This window comes from Cyrtonyx montezumae, unplaced genomic scaffold, assembly GCF_038088225.1.
Source record: "Cyrtonyx montezumae isolate F1298 unplaced genomic scaffold, pur_monq_1.0 scaffold_24, whole genome shotgun sequence".
NCBI classification, from domain to species: Eukaryota; Metazoa; Chordata; class Aves; order Galliformes; family Odontophoridae; genus Cyrtonyx; species Cyrtonyx montezumae.
The window spans coordinates 300,397-313,731 of NW_027071981.1; the positions used below are offsets into that span (position 1 = coordinate 300,397).

Genomic DNA, 13,335 nt, shown 5'->3' on the forward strand with positions numbered 1-13,335 from the left:
TGTCTCCTCTCAAGGACAGAGAAAGGAGGGAGAAGATTATCCAGAACTTTTTTTTTCCCTTCTCAGATAGCAAGTAACAGAAGTAATTCCAGGCTCTTGCAATTTCAGGCCGCAGTTTGGATTTTTGCACAGGAAAGGAGATACTTTCTGAGATTTATGGTGTTCAGCTGGGTCTCCTGATGATGATGCCAAGCTGTGCCCAGGATGAGGGTGTGCATCTTGCACTGGTGCTTCTCAAACACCGGTGTGGGCAAGGGCGTGTGATGGCAGTGTGTAGAGACAGAACAACTTAGGTGAGCATGTGTGCTTTGCCCATTGAACTCCAGGCCACGGTTGCCCCATGGCACCAGGGCAGGAGCATCTCCCTGCAGTTCTGCCTGTTCTGCTGCCTCCAAATGTCCACTAAGCTACAGCATGACTGGGGATCAAGTTCTGCTGCCAAAAAATGGTTGTGTGTATTTAGTGACTGTACTTCTGTTATCTTTGTGGTGAAATGCACAGAGGATGTGATGTGTTTTTTCTCAGCTTCTGACCATGCTTTCTACAGCCCTGCAATCTGCACTTTCGACTCTGAGAAATGAAATCACTCTGCAGCCTGGGCAGAAGGGCTGGGCAGCCAGGATGTAGGCTGCTGTAGGATGAGCCAGCACAGTCAGTTTTGATATTGACCTCGTGCTGTCTTATCAAAACAGCTCAAGATGTTTAAAGTCAATGCAGCCTTCACCACTGGAACCATGACTTCATCCCTTCTGTCAGATTTGGTCCTATTTCCACAGCTTAGCCTCCAGATAACAAATGAGAAGTTCTGTCCAAAACACATGGTCACCTGGGATGCCCACTCCTCTAAAGGACAGAGAGAGGAGGGAGAAAGTTACCCAGAGGGCAAGCACTAAGTTTCCATCTCCTACCAACACACGTTGAGATGGAGTTGTGCCACATACAGTGCTAAAGGGGCTGTGGAGGAGAGGTGCCTGGAGCAGTGCGATTCACGTCTGTGGGATTTTCTCATGGACAGGAGGCTTTAGATGTGCAATCAGTACTAATTTTTCTAGCCTTTTGATAGCATTTTACCACCGAAAAACAGACAAAAAGCTTGCTGGCCCCAGAGTTAGTAAAGAAACAGAATACTTTGACTCATAAAAAAACAAAACAAAAACAAAAAACAACCCAAAGCTGAGGGAATTTAATCCTAACCCTGAAGCGCTCCATTCTGCTTTATTACCCCTTTTCCCTCCTCCTTTCTTTCCCAAAGTACACCATTAAGACAACTCAGTCACTAGCAGACCTATAAATCCTTCCCAAAGATAAGTAAGTCCCAAATCTTTACAAGTCCCAATTACAGTCAGTGTGGAGTGTTGGAGGGTAAATATCCAGGCTGGTGTTGGAATGGGGTGCCTGTCATTCAGGTGTTTTAGGGAGACCAGTTCTGTGGAGTTGAGCCTTGTGCCACCTCTCCGTGTCCTTCTCCTCCCAGCCCCGCTTTCACCTTTCCTATATTTTACTTGCTGGGCATGATGCATTGCTTTGCAGGGCGAATCAGAGCCAGAGGGGCACTGAATCTGATCAGAGGCTTTTTCCACTGTCATTAGTTTTCTTTTGGATGTGTATTTCCCACGGGTTCCCACAGGAATTACTGCCACGTTATTTCTGAATGTTACAGTGCTTGTGATTCCTTGTGAGAAAGGAACCTTTCCTTCCTTGTCTCTCTTTGAAATGTTTTTCTCGTTCCTTACCTTCCTCCCTTACAAACAAAATTCAGCTTAACTAGTGGCAGTGGAGGACCCCCTGAAGGGCAGCTCAGGCTGGCAGCAGCTCAGAAGCAGCTCTGGCACTGCTGTCAGGGTGCAGTGGGGGTATTTGAGCTGGCAGCTCCATCACGTTCTCTTGGCACTGCTGCCAAGCTCCAGGTAGTACTGGATGTCCTGCGACGTTCAGCCTGCGTTTATTTGGTGGTGTCCTGCCCAACCCTTCCCAGTGGCCCTTGGGAAGAGAAAGCCCTCTGTTTTATCATTCTTTGGTGCAAATCTGGAGCAGCCAGAGCAGAAGTAGGAGTGCTGGCTGCTCCAGCCCCTTCCTCCTCAGCCGTGGCTGTGCTTGCGTTGCAGACTTTCCAGCATAGCTTAAAAATGTTCTGCGAGTCAAAGTAACAACCTCTAAAATGCCTGGGATGAAGTTAGACATTCTGAGATCCTCTCCCTGGAGTCAAAATTTGAACCCCATAGCACTTTTATGAGGAAGTGTATTGAAATTGTATTGGTCTCCTCTGATTTTCCAGGTAGATGCCCTTTGGGGACTGTGTGTGGGTGGTGCTCGGCAGTGGTGCTTAGGATACCCATGTGGGTGTTGATTACCATGGCACAAAGGAAGGGTGACTTTGGAGTAAAACATGCCTTCAGTGCTTCTCAGAATTAAAAAAGAAACTGACATCTGTTTTAATTAGTTACCAACCCTTTTCTTTATTAAATAGTCTTTAATTTTTTGCGAAGGAGCCCATTAGGATGCCAGGAGGGTCAGAGGGGAGTTACTGCTCAGCAAACGAGCCAGCTAGCATCAGTGGACATGGCTCAGCTTCTCAGCAGTCTGAATCAGTGGTAAATGCTCTGAAGGTAACGCTCCTCCAGTACAGTCCGTGCAAAACATCTTGTCTGTTCCTCAACATGTGTCATATTGTCCTGGCAACGTTCCCGTGGGCACCACTGGCATGCTGCTGTCGTTAGTGGGATTGTTTTTCTGTTTGTCACTCATTGCATCTGTGGGCTGTGCGTTCCCCGGGGCAGGGGCAGAACACTGCCATGGGGTGGTGCCAGCTGTAGGCTCTGTGTCATCTTCCTTTGAAGATGGAAGTGGTGGTTTTCTGAATAAGCAAGTCTTTCTGCTTCATCTAGGTTACACGTGGGGAAGTGTAGCAGAATATTGTAGCTTATAGAGAGAAAACCTGTAATGCGAAGGTGGAGCCAGCATGCATGGTGTATTCATAATAAAGTGAGCAGAATGTTGGGTAGAAGACCATGCACTGCTGCTGAAACTTAGGAGAGGAGCTGTGATCTGCTCTGATTTGCTGGATTACCAAGACCAATCACAGAATCATAGAATCACTAAGGTTGGAAAATTTATCTCAGATTATCTAGTCCAACCCACCCCCACCAGGCCCACTAACTCATGTCTGTCAGTGCCACATCTCCATGATTCTTGGACACCACCAGGGGTGGTAGCTCCACCGCTTCCCTGGGCAACCTTTTCCAGTGCCTCACTGCTATGTTGCCTTGCTAAGGGGCAGTTAAGGCAAGCACTCTGGCAAATCTGCTTTATGCTGCTGGGTGATGCTTGGAGTCCCGCTGCAGCTCCCCAGCACCTCACCTGCTGCTACATTAAGTGACTCTGCCAAGAGAGCACATGTATTTGTTGGAAAAAGCCTTCTTAAAACACCCATTGGCAAAGCCATTTTACTGAATGGAACTCTTAACAGCGTGCCCTTGACAACCTGTAATAGCTGGTTAGTGTAAGTGAAATATTTGAACAATGGCTGATACCTTGGTTGCTGAAATGGATTGATAAGAAGTACACAGAATTTAGTTTAATATGGTGTGAAATCTCAGCTTTTAGTTTGCTAGGAGGTATTGCAGCAGGCAGAAATAGATATAAATGATACTGTTATATTTGAAATGGAAAGTGAGCTGTCAGCCAAGCAGGCTTCCCATCTCCAGACAGAGAGGAGATCCTGCTGCTTCCTGGGGAAGCAACTCGGCTTGGTTTCTGCTTTCCTTGTAGACTAGAGTTTACAATTGTAGGATGACAACACCCAGCTGATTGCCTGAGTTAATGTTTTAATAGGAATGCAACGTTGGTTTGTATTGCTTAGAATTTTCTGTGTGTGACAATAAATGAGGGATATGGTGGGAGTCAGCTGGCCTCAGCTTATCCTTCAGAGCAGTAACATTTGCAAGTGAGATGAAGTCTGGCAGCTTCAGTTTTCCCAGCTGCGTAATGGCACATCTTTACTTTCCTGCCTAGGCCGTTGCTTTGCAATTATTGGATAAAAAGCACGTTCAGAAATACCTAATAGCAGTCCAGTTCTCAGGATACAAGTAATGCCACTTCAAACCTGCTACTATGCTATTGTTGACATTGTCAGTTCACTTCTGTAAATCCCAGATACGTACTTGTCTTCTGCCTTGCCTCTCCATTCCCCAGCCACTCAGGGCTGTGTCGCTGGCACTGAAGTGCTGCCTTTGCTTCCAGCTTTATGTCTGATTTGACTCTTGCTATAGTATTAGACTTTTAAAACAGTCAGCTGTTCCCTTCTTGCTTTTACCTTTTCTTACATTCATCTAGTCAGTCCACGTTAGAAGCGCAGTGGGTTTGTGTTAAACTAATAAACTATTTTGCCTTTTGCATTCTCATTATAGTCTCTTCCAGTTTGTAGCTCACAGTTTTGCTTCAGATCCCCATTCTGCACGTTTTTGTTTACGTGAGACACTCGCACAGCACTGTTCTGCCTGTGGACGCAGTGCTGTGGGGACTGGCTTGATGTTGGGCACCATAGTTTTGATGCCTAGTCTTGACTGGAGCCAAAATGCAATTTGGATGCAGAACTCATGTTGTCTGCTTCTTCACCAACGTTTTATCGAGATAATGGAGGTGAGAATACGGTATTTGTGCCTCCTCATCCAAAACATGCTCAAGAATGTTTGTGCTTTGTATTTATATGCTTGAATTGTCTTTAGGAGAATATAGCAATACATAAGAGCAGTTTTAGAGGCAGTTTATCACCTAATTTCAAAGCACCAGAATGTTTAAGTCTGTAGAGGGCAGGTGGCTTTCTCAGTGATTTTCTTGATGGTTTTTGTGATGAGTTTCCTTTCATCACTGTTAAGTTTTGCACACAGGGCTGCAACGTTCTCTCTGTGAGCCCCAGGGGAGGTGGGTATGCTGTATGGGGTCGATGGGGCAGCTGTGCAGGAGATCTCTGCCACTATTTCACGCCATGTGTGAAATGCTACCCGGAATTAGGGGGCAGGCTTCTGTCTGACTTCCTGGGAGAGGGCTTCTCCCTTCTTATTGCTTCTGTTTGTTGGAAGAAAGCTAGAAATGAATCACTATGATGTTACTGTGAGCTTCCTAGCTATCCTTCATTTGGTGAAGGGTTCTGCTGAAATGTTGAATGATGGTCTTTAGACTTTTTATTCTGCCATAAGTATTTAAATTGCACTAAAGAATGCTCAGATCTTACGTCGTCTCTTGAGGGCTTGCAAGGAAAGAACAATGCCATTAGTGCTGCATGACAAGTCAGTTTTGAACTTGTGAGCTGAGAAGAGGGCAAACATAGATGTAAATCCAAACAACTGTGTGTGCAGGAGGCAGCAGGATGTGCAGCTGCCATGGCTGTGCAAAGAGCTGTACGTTGCCAGCACCAAAGGAGAGTTTAATGATAAATCTTAAAACATAGATGGCCACGTTTTTCTGAAAAGGAGGGAAACAGAATGACTGTTATGCCTCTGAAACCCACATCTCTTGCACTATATGCATATGCTCAAGTGGTTTCTGATAACGATTTGTCTGTTTTCTACCCAGAAATATGGCATGAACATTTCCTTTGACCACACCTTGTACATTCTGCTTAGTATGTCAGCTTTACAGGGCTGTCTTGTATGCATGTGTTCCTTCCTAGCAATCAGGGGTCATTTGTTCAACTGGAAATGAAGGACTTTGAGAAGTTCACTTCTTATTGTGTCAGCAGGAGCTGCTCAGTAAATACTGTCTAATGTTTATTGACCAGAACAATTGTTGAAAGGCATATCTGTACAACGTTCCTTCTGACAAAAGGCACTTGAGCGGCCTTGCCTCTCGGTAAGAGCTTAGGAGCATCAGTGACCAAATGTCTGAAAGAATCACCTGTCTCATCACATCCAGCCATAAAAGGGTTATTTTGCCATCTCCCACACGGAGACCTTGGGGGCAGTTCTGTCCTTGCTGGTCACTGATAGGAGACAGGGCTTGTGTCTCTTCAGGATGATAATGTGCCAGGATCCAGCTTCTGTGCATTTAATCATTGACAGTTCACTCCTGGGGTGTAGGCACAAATAATAAATAAAGACAACAGAAAAGCCTTTCTCAAGACATGCCACTATTGCTCTGGAGATTAGTGAGCAGCTTAGTAGCAGCTATAGGTTACCTGATTGCTAGTTGATAATGATTACTAAACAGAAAGAATGTTAAATTGTACCACACAGTGTGGTAGTGATCACCACTCTTCTGGTGGCCCTTGGAGGTGCCTGGTGACAAGATGCTCACTGCAGATTCCCCTGCGTCTCACTGGTTTATCTCTTTATAACACATCATCGAGCACATTTCTGAATGAATACGTTTTGCTACGATTTCTCTGCATTTTTAGTTCCATAACTGTAAACGTGGATGTTATGCAATCATGAAAGGGAGTAGATGTGAGTAGGAGGAAGGAAATCTTTACAGCATCTAGTCCATGCTAAGAAGATAACTTTTGCTAATGAGTAGAATTTGTTCTGTTTCAACAAAACACAGTGACTGTGTATATGATTCCTCTGAGCTCAAGGAAGAGTGAATGAACGCAAACACTTACTGCCCTGCTTGATGTTAAGGGAACAAGTACATTCTTTCAAAAGGGAAATGAGAAGAATTTCTCTATGCGTCTTAAACTGCAGTTGTTCGGACTCTGTCGGAGTGAGTTCTGTGCTTCTGAATTGTGTTCTTCAAGTGACAGGGAAATGCCTGAATGAAATTTCACGTGAGGCCTGTAAATGCCCTCAGTCTTGTGTCTGAAGCATAGAAGAGCCCTGGTGATGCACGTGCCGGTCCATTTGTCTCCATTTTTCACCATTTTTAGAGGCATGTGCTTTCCGTGTTCCAGAGGAATGTTGTGTCTCCTGGGAAGCACTCTTTTCTGTGTCCCTCCTCTCTGTCCTTTCCCGAGCTGCATGGTCTGTGTCAGCAATGTGCTGCATGTCCAGATGTATGCCTACATGAACACTAGTCCATTCCAACTGGTACTAATGGTCTCTCTTTCCATCCCTCCCTCTAGGTTGTGTGGAGGAAACTTGGAGATGCTGCAGGGTCGTGCCCTGGAATTAGGCAACATTTGTCAGGAAACCAATACAAAGGACCTATGTAAAAGGCCTCAAGCACATCCTCAGTCTGAAGAGAAAGGACTGGAACTGCTGAGAGAGAATGGACTGGCAGTGTCCTCAGCACGATCCCGGCTGATGCTGGGTGCCTTTATGCACCACGTGAGCTGCACTGGAGGCTCCTCGAGGTTGTGCTGGGAGGTCTGTCTGGAGAGCTGGGTTTGCAGTATCCCTTCGGAGTGCTGTCTCTGTATACTGGCTAGTGAAACGCTGCCGCCACGTCGTCCCTTCAGCACTGCATTTAGAAGCACTGAGATATTTCCATTCCTAACTAGAAGATGATAGGGATTTTGCAGCAGTTACATGAAAGAAGTCATTACTTTGGTTCGTTACAGCAAGTCTCTAGTAAGTCTGAACAGATTCTGAACAAATTTTCTACTAGATTTACCAGTTTTTCACTAGACTGGAGAGACACTGATGAACTGTGCCTTTGGTCCCCACAGTTTTGACAAAGTCATTTCTTAGCAACTCATACTTCAGTCTATAAGGTATCAGCTAATGGTGCTTAAGCAATTTACAGCTGATTTTTTTTCTTTTTTTTGCTTTGGTAGAATACCTTTGGAGGTGCTATAAAAGACCACAAAGTCTCCTAACCAGCGGGTAGTGTAGCATAACTACAGTACTTGTAGTGAAAAATGCTTTCATTCTAAATGAAAGTGAAGGTAGCTTTCTGTTCGATTTAATTTGTTAATTAACGCCAATCTTCTGAAGATGTGTCTGATATTCACAGCCCTTTAACAGGCACAATATGGTGTTGCCATTACAGGTCTCCAATCTGAATTTCCATCAGAGTTTGTTTTTTTCCAGAAAGTATTTTCCAACTGCCAGGATGCTAATTTCTACTGTTTCATTTAGAAACACGCTGGTTAATTTAACAAGAGTCTTTAAGAATAGGAATTTCAAGGATTGTACTGCATCATAATAACACGTTTCTTGCTACTCTAGCATTCTTTGAAAGAAGAAGGTTTTATTATACTTGGAGCATGTCTTTCATTATTATGAGGCAGAAAACTCGTGTTCAGATCGCCCGAGGTTTGACCAGAAGATGACCTAGATGTGCTTAGTTTATTTTTTACCTCTGTGTATACTAGTTGTGTGTATCGAAATGCAACGATAGGTATTTTGTGTATATCTAAAAGCAACAATAGTTTCATGTATGAATGTCCAACGGGCTTGTGACTGCTGTTGCTTAACTTTTTACCGTAGCCAAGCATCTAAAAAAGTAAAATTATGAGAAAAAAACAAACAAAAAAAAACCAACAAAAAAAAAGCAACAACAAAAAACCCCACCACAATAGGAATGCAGCATTTCCTGGGTTTCTGGTTTCTTCTTGGTTCCAAAGGTTTGAGTCAGTCAGGATCTGTTTTCCCTGAGCTTGCAACGCGCCATGTTTGTGAGCTATTTGCGGTGGAATGTAGCTCCGTTGCTGTACAACCTTTTGTTGTGTAGGAGTATGATGTAAAAATCTGCTAACTGTCTTCAGAAAAAAAGCCTGTGTTAGTTTGCAGCAGCAATTAGACTGATTTCTGTTGTTATTTTTGCTTGGTGCCATTCAGCACAAGGCCTCCACCTCTCTCACCAAAACTCCTGTTTGCTCCATCTCCTTGAGTTGGACGTGCCATTGGCCTTGCATTTCAAAACGTTGCCCTCTTGCATAATTCCTCACAAATATAACCCAGGCCCAGCTGCCACCTGCTATCTTCCCATATTGTTTTCTCCCATATATATTGTTTGCATAGTAAAACTTAAATTGTTGTATTCCTATATATCTATATATATATATGTATGAAAAATGTAAACCATGTACTTGTGCCTGCAGGATGTACGTGCAGGGGCAGATCTGAGGAACACTGGTCTTTTGACACTCTACTTGTGTAAATTTTGATACTGTATTAAACTATTTTTTTACAGTTCCGCATACAACTGGGTATCAAGTATCTGTGTTCATCTTAGCAATGGTAATAAATTATAGAACCTCACCACTGTTTGCTCTCCTTTAATGACCAAATCCTGGAGGCACTTAGCTCCTGGAGTGCTTTGAAGGAGCTTTCTGAAGTGTTACCTCTTGATGGAGAAATTAGCTGCACGTGGTTGGTGTTTGTTCACCTTCCCTCTAGCTGTCTCCAGTAATCCCTGCTCCATGTGCTTGCTTGTGCCTTATGAAGTAAATGCTGTAGCTACACTGCCAGCCCCTTCGAGTCCAAGTGGTGCTATAAGGGCGGCCCTGGAGCATCTGCTTGTGGTTGTACTAGCCCCATTCCTGTGCAGGGCTGCTTCAGAGCAAGGATGGACATTGTGCTTGGGCTCCAGAAACCCTTTTCCTAGGCAAGAGCTGAGCATGACTGAGCTGTAATATTCCTTATGCATGTGGATTTTAAGTAGCACTTGCATAGCAGATGCAGCAAGTTGATTTCACTTTCTGCGGTAGAGAAAGGTTGTTTTGCATGACAGTCATAAGGAACAGCAGTTTGTTTTTCAGCAAGTGAATGGTTTCAGTAGAGCCTGTTCCCCAAAGGTTGCAGCTGATGGAGGTGTTTGTGAATATGCTGCCAAGCCAACGTGCCATTTTTAATATTTCAAGTGTAGGCTGGGACCCAGCCCAAGCAGTGTCTGCACGCTGGGGATGGCACCCAGCTCTGTGCTGCCCCAATCTCCCAAGAGCCCCATGGACATTCCGTGTATCCTGTAATTAATTTCACCATTCTGACATAGAATAAAGTGGCTCAACCAGAGATAATGAGGGGAAAAAATAGCTAGACTGTCCTTTAGTTTTAAATCTTGCAGAACAGAGTAGTGATGGCAGCTGCCAGGTATATAATGCCAAGATGTCTTTGTATCTCCAGATTTCTTTCTTGAGTGAACCGTGTGCCTGGGGACCCTAGCAGTGGTTGTTCCCAGAAACCTGAAGGTGAGAACAGCTGACTTGACAACAGCCCTGCTTGGATTAAATATGTAGAGACACTGCTTGGTTTAATGAGCTGGCCAAGAGGTGCTTGCTGGCCTGCATCACAGTTACAGCATTTTCTTGTACCTAGAGTGTGGCCCAGAAGTGAATTGCGAGATATGAATTGCTAGCTCTGGCTAGCAAGTAAAAGAAGGAAAGAGCAAATAATATTTTCCTTCGATTGTTTTTCTTATTTTAATTCCTTGGTGGTTCTAGGCTCATGGTGACTTTTTTTTTAATCCCAGAAATGGCATGGTGTGCTGAGAAGTTCAGTGAGAGTCGTCGGTTGTTTCGAAAAGCCAAATGGAGGAGGCTGCTTCACTAAAAAATCACAGAGGAGGGAAGGTTTGCTAACTGCTGGAGAAGTATGACGCTCCATTGGAAGCTCCTGGGCACTCCTGTTAGCTTTGGTGTGAAGTCATACGAAACAAAAACGGCAATGTGAGGGAAATTCAAGTTTTAAGTATTCATACAGAAATACAAATGTTTTCGTCATGCTCTAAAAATCAGAGATGAGACAGACCAGGCACCTGCGCCTTACTTGAATCTTTTAGTTGAGAAAGCTCAAACACTTCTTGGGACTCATTAGGAAACTAAGAAACATTCATGGGGGATGATGAAAATTAAATAAATAAACCCCTCAGATATTTAATTAGTTCCTGTGGCTGCCTCCTCTGAAATCAAGACTGGATGGTCTGTTGCTCTGTTCGTATTCCCAGAAGGTGATGGGAGCCTTGTACTTTCAGCTGTTTCATGATCATATTCACAGCATCACTTTGGATGTTTTTTCCCCAGGCACGGGTTAGCTAGGGTTGCATTTCCCACTTCCCACTTCTAATATAAACGTGTTGACCAAAGAATTATAAGCCCTATTTAACATGACTCTTGCTGTTCCCTTCCTCACTGTGCACACTTACCACAGGACTTCTACATATTTTTTCTCTGGCTGTTGTTTTTTTTTTTTTTTCTTTCTTTCTTTCTTTTTGTTTTGAAGAAAAGGAGGTGATGAGGTGAGGGTCTGAACATACACGGGTGTTCAGTAGGGTCTCCTTGGGCTCTGAATGGCTCCAGCCTTGTCCACATGTTGGTGACTCCTGTAGTACCAGCCAATGGGAATGGCCCCAGGGCCTTCATTGCTTGCTTCCATCTGAACTCCTTGCTTTCTTCCTCACGAAGAAGTGCCCAAATAATAATCATGAATCATTTAATATGTCAGAACATGGTTATTACTCTCCACTTGAATAAAAATTTGTAAAAACATTGTTTTTGTACACTTCCTTTTGAGGCAGTGTCCTTGGCTCTGAGGTCTGGATGCTGAAGTTTGCGTGGTGTGCTATTACTTCTTTTTCCTCACTACTATGAATAGGTGGAAGTAAGTTATTTTTAAAATTTACTTAAAAGCTTTCTTAGGATAAAAGCAAAGGAAAAAAAAAAGACTGGGAACCCATGCCCTGACTTTGGAAAGAAGGAGGACGTGGGGAAGGGGGATGGAGGCCTGCCTTGCTGGGATGTGGTGCAGTCAAACCTTCTGCTCATAACCCATTTGCTATGTAACTCACCTGTGTGCATGGCAACAGTAGAGGCCCAAGAGGCTCCATGTGAGAAAGCAAACACTTTAAAGTTTACACTTGTGATTTTTTTTTTTAATTATTATTTTTTGAAGCACTGCTATTGCAAACAAAAGAAGGGTTTGTGCATGGACAGCAGTGTTGTCTGTGCCTGAGCACCTCAGCTGGAGGGGGCTGATGGCATCTTTTCTTTTTCAAGAAGCTTTGAAAATCCTTAGTGACACAAGGACATCTTGACATGGGTAAGTGCATGGAGCGCTGTTAAACCATAAGATCACTCACAGTTTTAGCATGAGGGTCAGAGTGTGAAGATGAACTTGCTGTTGCTTTTGGTGGTTCTTCAGAACAGGAACTGGTTTTTTGGTAGGGTGATGGGAGCATCTGTCTGTGTTGAGCTGCTCTGTTTGCACAGGCATGAGAATTCACTGGGGAGGAAGCAATCCAAAAATATTATTTTTCTCCCCCTACTGAAGGGGATCTGTTCACAGGCTGCTGCATGATCCTACTTAAAAAGAGCCAGAACTCACCCTACACAACCTTGAAAATCCCAGAAAAGCATGCTGTGAAACATGGAAATGTTACCATGGGGATTCTTGCTGATAAAACAAACCTGTAACAGGTCTCGATTTCTGCACCAAACTACAAACAGAGAACACTACAAAGGGAACTGGTAAAGAGTGGAAGAACAAACCAGCAAAACTGCTAAATTGGTACGTGCTTGCCTCCCTGAAAAAAATCAAGCATATCGACAAAGCCTTAGGGAAAAAAGGGGGGGAACAACAAAAAAAGATCATTTTAATTACAGCACATCCAGCCAACATAAACTCCATCATGGTGTGCAATCAGTTTTGTTCTTCTGGTACGCAGCAGGAAGCTCTGTCACAGATCAAATGTGTTCAGGGAGGCCGTCTGGCTAATTGCCACTCCTGGCTGAGCCAAAGCAAACTATTTAGACAAAGGGGAGAATTCACTTTTTATTTAGTATGAATTATGAAATAGTGTGTCTGGATGGGCCTCGCAGTAACACTGCATTTCCTGGGGAAAAAAAATGCATAGCTCTAATCCTCTGAAATGATTGCAAAATTAACCCCTTGTTTCAGGCTGGAACTTCAACACACACATGTGTTTAAGCACAAGATGAATCCTGTCTTGAATAAGGTCCTTCCTTCGATATCAGTAGGTTATGGAACTCCACTCAAAGCCAAATTTCATTTTTGTATGTTCTCACTTTACACTGACATTGAAGTAATGCCTTCTTTACTTTCTGTTGTGACTTTCATACCTGGGTTTTGTTTTAATTTTTAAGCGTGTTATGGCCAATTCAGAGCATTGCTTTGGCTTCTCACTAAAGATTCTGGGGTTTTGCACTGGTATTTCAAGGCTGCAGTATGTCACTTGGGCTCCAGTAGCCCACTGAACACTGACTGGAGGTTTTATTGTATTCCTGTGCTTTTTACCTGCAGCATGCAAACTGAGGGCTAGCGTGTGTAGTCATGGACAATTAAATATGTTAAAAAATAATTTAAAAAAGGAAAAAAAAGATAATCATAAAACATGGATTAAAAAGTTCTGAACTTATGAACAGTATAGGAAGAGAACTGTATAAATTGTTAGCTTCTGACCTACCAGGATTAGTATGTACAGCCTTCCTTTTGCTGCGTGTCT

The 13,335-nt window shown here is 43.7% G+C and overlaps 1 protein-coding gene across 2 annotated transcripts in view; it reads left to right on the top strand.

The window, feature by feature from the left end:
* The window catches only part of CCDC85A (coiled-coil domain containing 85A), a 57,384-nt gene extending 49,433 nt beyond the window's left edge, over positions 1-7,951 (top strand). For both annotated transcript variants that reach the window (XM_065739417.1, XM_065739418.1), the window contains one exon: positions 7,055-7,951. In XM_065739417.1, the coding sequence (XP_065595489.1) occupies positions 7,055-7,144 (90 nt within the window). In that variant the 3' untranslated portion in view covers positions 7,145-7,951. The remainder of the gene's footprint in view (positions 1-7,054) is intronic.
* Positions 7,952-13,335: the final 5,384 nt, after the last annotated feature.